Genomic DNA, 4,926 nt, shown 5'->3' on the forward strand with positions numbered 1-4,926 from the left:
AGTCAGCTAACTGTGTTCTGTAGCATCTGCGCTATGTTGCTAAAACTATCTTTTGGATCTAACTGTAATTATTTCCCACATCCCAGTTCCAGGTTATAATATGCAAAAGTCTGAACATGAATCTCTTAATTTTACAGTAAGTAGTGAAACTTACCCAAAATAAAGGCTTAAACATCTAAAAAATACACATTTAAAGGGCTACTCTTTCGGTGAAAGTTTTCAGACAGCTTTCAAAATGGCCGCCAGACAGTGTGAACGCATGGATACTCATATCTCAGTGTGCAATGCTCTGATTGACTTGAAATTACAGGAGGTATGTAGTAACAAACGCATAAATTGGTTAAGACATCAATAAATTATTTTGTCTTTTTATAATCTGAGCTCAAATATGGAAGTTTGTACTTAATGGGTACGTGAGCTTAATAGGTATGTTTTCCCCTACACGAAATGAGAGAAAGATTCTGAAAACTTCTTGCATTAACTTCTTGTTTCAAGATCTCCATGTTACTTTATTATTAGTCTTGCGTTGCCAGACCTTCAGACTGGCAGCAGAAGGAACTTGACATATTTCACATACTTTTGAAAATCCAGCGTTCAGTTGATCCTGATAAGCACTCATTGTCACAGTTGTAAACACGACGGCTTTTTTCTAACATAAGGGGCTTGGCATCACGACATCGTTGTTTCCAGGTGGAATGTTAAAGAACGAGACACACACTTCTTCCAGAAATCCTGTATAATTTAACCAATCCGATGATGACTTCGAAACTCCTGAAGTGTTTCCAATTTTGTGTGTCATACGCATCAGACGTTCAGCCAACAGTCCGTGGGCGTGACGTCTGAGGCTGAGACTACTTTATTATGGAACCACAGTACTAAAATAACTGTAATAACTATGGTATTTTGGTGGAAATGGTGATTGCCATGGCAGTTGGTTTTATAGAGGTTACATTGTTACATTATGTTCTGAACAGTGACTGGGACGCAGCCATGTCAGAATGTAGAACAGACTGAAAGCTCTCCACCGGAACAGGATTGCAGCTTGAAGAAATGCCATGAGGTTTACCAACTGCCTCGTGAGTTTGTGAACAACAGACATACGGTTTTCTAAAGGTTTTATGTATGTTTGAATTTTTTTCCCATATGAAAATTTTTTTTTTCTTCACTTCAGTGTTTTCTTGTTTCCCCACCTAAATGTCTGTGTGCAGAGCGTCTGTGCAGAGATTGTGGCAAGGGCTGGCTGAGGTTTGAGAATACTTGTTACTTCCTGTCTCAAACCCGTTTCTCCTGGCAGCAGAGCAGGGAGGAGTGCCAGAGGATGGGAGGAGATCTTGCTGTCATCACTAATGAACGTGTACAGGTCAGTAAATCAGTAAATACGGTGAAATTAAAACTAACAGAACGGATTCGCATATTAGTGTATTCATATGCTTTTTTTTTGGCAATATCTCTTCTCTGCAGATGTATCTGAGTAGGAAAGGGAGTTTGCACTACTGGATTGGGCTAAGTCATTTGGGGACAAATGAATGGACATGGATTAACAACACTGCATTGACAGTGAGGTGGGAAAATAATGATGGTTCAAATGGGACCAGTTAAAAAAAAGTGTTTTTTGAAGTGCCTCTTTGGGTCTGTTTACTACATTTTTAAGCTGTTTGTAATGATTAGAACTATTTCTAATGATTTTTCACATTTTTTACACTTTACCCTCTTTTTTTTTTCAAATAATCACATTGTTTAAAAAAAATAAGATAATTATTTTTAAATTGCTGATGTGTTTTTTAGACCAAAAAAAAAAATCATACATTTTTTCTCCCTCTGATTCTGGACAAAACAAAAACAAAATAAGTCAATAATTTTGAAAAAGAAAACTGAATATTTAAAATAAAGAGGGGAAAATGTGAAAAATCATTGGGAATTTTTGCCTAGTTTTTGTTGTTAAAGCAGAAAAAATGTACATAAAATAGGAAATAAACGCAGGGAGGCACTTGCAAAAAAAAAAAAAAAAAAAAATGGCTGGAGTTGTTCCATTGCACTGCTGCGCTTTACAGCTCGTCCTATTTATTTTCACAAAGTCAGTTGCGTTTTGCTGCCCACCTTTTGAGTTCTACTTTCATAATTGCTGCCGTTACGCATACCTCATTGTGTGAAATCCTTGTGAGATTTGCGTGGACAATCACGACCCTAAATGTGTGTGTGTGTGTGTGCGTGCGTGTGTCTCTGTGTGTGTGTGTGTCTCTGTGTGTGTGTGTGTGTGTGCTTGTGTGTGTGTGTGTGTGTGTGTACAAACAAGTATTGTAAAATGAAAATATTTATTTAAATGTGGTTTAGTAGCTACTGACTGACTGTGGTTCTTATGCACGCACATAGATATTGGGGAAACCTTTCCTTTCCTGGAGAGTGTGCCATCCTGGCTGGAAATGAACCACCTGAACGGAGCTGGCACCCATCTTCCTGCAGTTTATACTTGCAGTACATCTGTCAGAAGATGTAGATGTCCGAACATCATCTAAACCCACTGAAATCACCTATATATATGGATATCATAACTCAACAAATACTCAAGATAATCATCTTTTCTCTAAAGATTCTAGTCAGAAATAGGGACGTTTGGGCTATCAACACAGCGTAAAGCTTTTTTTTGTAGAACGTGCATTATGAAGCATTATAGATGCAATATAAAACAGTTTTAGAAATTGTCCCGTTTATTTGCATTACAGCTGCACTTATTTCTAAATGTACTGATCATTTACACAAAGTTTATTTGCACTAAATATGTCTAATGTTCACACGATGTACTGAACTGCACATACTTTCTCTTTAAAATGTCTCTTTTGTATTGCTTAATTAAACATACACCTTTATATTTAACCATATTGATGGTGCACAGTTCAGCTTTGTCTACCCAGTACAACACATATATTTGTATATTAAAACACACATAAATAACTCAGAATAATTTAACCCTTTAAATATTAGGAATGTAATTTTTAGATATACTTGATATCTGGGCAATCCACATTTTCTTCCTTTTCACATTCTATACTCTGCCGAATGAGCTGCCAGCATTTTATTGGTCTCCTCTGGATTCTAGGCCTCTTTTTCACAATAAAATTGGTCTGCAGTGGATCATTTCCAGGGTCATTCTTGCCTGTTTCCTCCCTCTCCTTAGCTGGTTCTCCATCCTTTGAGAATGCATTAATGTAGCGTTTCATCTTTTGCACCAATGGGTCATTGCGATCCTCCACTCTGGAATCACGAGATATTGTAAAGAAATAAGACTAATCAAATTGAGAGTGTTTCGTGATGCTTTTTCAAGGCATCCTTACCGAAGGTACCAGCGTTCTCCAAGGCCAAACGCCAGACCACAGATGCCCAGTCTTGGCCACAGGCGCAGTGGCAACTTCCGTTCAAGCATCAGAGTAGTGGCCACCACCTATGATCAGAGAAACTGATGTTTACCCAGCATGCTTTTAGAACAATTACTGTGGGATTGTACTAGCTACACTACCAACCTGGGTCCTCCAGAGTTCATCACGTTCCTGGGTGACCCTCCACTGTGTGTCGCTCATCATGGCGATCAGGAGGTTGAACAGGAGGATGTAAGCGACCACACTGAAGTAGATGTGGACAGAGTGCACGACTGGATGGGTGTACAACATATGGTCCACTGGCAAATCTATCAGACCAATACTCAGCTCAAACTGAGTGAAAATGGTGATGGGGAATGAGCGGTATGGCGGTAAAGCCGAAGGATCTTGGGTTATGTAATAGACCCACAAGCCTGAGGAAGGAGACATTATTTACATTACAGATTTGCATATGATATGAGTTTCTTTTGATACAACTGCATTTGAACTAACCAGCAGATGATCCAGTAAGGAAGATAAGGGACAACCACATGAACTTTGTCATATCTCCAAATATTGTCTGCAAAAGAACATCCACACATGTACATTATAAATCTATACTGGGTCTACAAACCGACAAGAATGAACAGCTGCCTCAGCAAAACCCTCCACCTTCTGAATCACAATGACATAGGGTCCCAGCATCTCAAAACCTCGGGCGAAGTACATAACATTGGACCAGCCAAGAACCAAAGCCCAAGCCATTGGCACAAGCTCTTCTGCCATTCCAGTGGTCCGCAGCACACACAAAATCACAACCAGACTCGCGTAGCCAATTCTGCCACAGAAATACAAGGAAATGAAGCGTGAGTGATTGCATGCAGTCAAACATTTTTCATTCAACATGATAATGCAGATTCAAATGTTTTGATGTCAAAGACCCGCCTATAGAGTGGTGCAGGTATGACGTCAGAACTGGCAAGACTAATTCGCCGCTTGTTCCTTCTTGATTTTCCTGTTGACTTGGTCGGTGTCTCGTCATAGCTGTGGGTGTGGTGTGGGGGGAAACAATCCTTTCCCCTGTACTGGAAAAGCATGGTGTTAACCCAGTGTGGCCTACACAGAATCACTTCTGCCGCTCGACAGAGCAATATACGTAGAAAAACTGAGCCGTATTAGGTCGGACTGTCAATAGGCAATAATCAATATATCGACTTATCGCGCAATATATGTACATGACCTCAATAATTTTTGGTGACGCAATATATCGCCCATTATATTTACTTAAAAATTTGTCACCGTGTTTTTTACATTCCATTTGCGCCAGTGTCTTTTGCAGCTTCTCGTACATAACGTGGTGTAGTCATGAGGTGCTAGTTCAAATTAAAAAAAAAGTTTAATCTGCAGATATGGCCTTGTTTAGGGATCTGTGCCTTTGTGCATACGGACATCTGACTGCTAAGTAGTGATTGTGTTTTTCAGCAATAGTGTGCACCCTTAATTTACAGAGAAAAGAAGGGCAGGGAAAAATCTGTAGATGGAAAAATCTCCATACAAGTTATTTGTGCATTTTTCT

General features: G+C 39.3%; 2 protein-coding genes across 3 annotated transcripts in view; one reads left to right on the top strand and one right to left on the bottom strand.

Moving 5' to 3' along the window:
• LOC107744288 (CD209 antigen-like protein D) overlaps nucleotides 1-2,515 on the top strand; it is a 10,098-nt gene extending 7,583 nt beyond the window's left edge. For both annotated transcript variants that reach the window (XM_016557842.1, XM_016557843.1), the window contains 4 exons: nucleotides 975-1,076; nucleotides 1,209-1,360; nucleotides 1,462-1,562; nucleotides 2,371-2,515. In XM_016557842.1, the coding sequence (XP_016413328.1) occupies nucleotides 975-1,076; nucleotides 1,209-1,360; nucleotides 1,462-1,562; nucleotides 2,371-2,494 (479 nt within the window). In that variant the 3' untranslated portion in view covers nucleotides 2,495-2,515. The remainder of the gene's footprint in view (nucleotides 1-974; nucleotides 1,077-1,208; nucleotides 1,361-1,461; nucleotides 1,563-2,370) is intronic.
• Nucleotides 2,516-2,970: 455 nt separating this feature from the next.
• Nucleotides 2,971-4,926, bottom strand: part of LOC107744287 (transient receptor potential cation channel subfamily V member 6-like) — a 10,538-nt gene continuing 8,582 nt past the window's right edge. Inside the window, exons 12-16 of the mRNA XM_016557841.1 lie at nucleotides 4,023-4,188; nucleotides 3,864-3,930; nucleotides 3,516-3,784; nucleotides 3,330-3,436; nucleotides 2,971-3,249 (exon numbers count right to left, since the gene is read on the bottom strand). Of these exons, the coding sequence (XP_016413327.1) occupies nucleotides 2,991-3,249; nucleotides 3,330-3,436; nucleotides 3,516-3,784; nucleotides 3,864-3,930; nucleotides 4,023-4,188 (868 nt within the window). The 3' untranslated portion in view covers nucleotides 2,971-2,990. The remainder of the gene's footprint in view (nucleotides 3,250-3,329; nucleotides 3,437-3,515; nucleotides 3,785-3,863; nucleotides 3,931-4,022; nucleotides 4,189-4,926) is intronic.

Source organism: Sinocyclocheilus rhinocerous, unplaced genomic scaffold, assembly GCF_001515625.1.
Source record: "Sinocyclocheilus rhinocerous isolate Xijiao unplaced genomic scaffold, SAMN03320098_v1.1 scaffold137, whole genome shotgun sequence".
Classification (NCBI taxonomy): Eukaryota; Metazoa; Chordata; class Actinopteri; order Cypriniformes; family Cyprinidae; genus Sinocyclocheilus; species Sinocyclocheilus rhinocerous.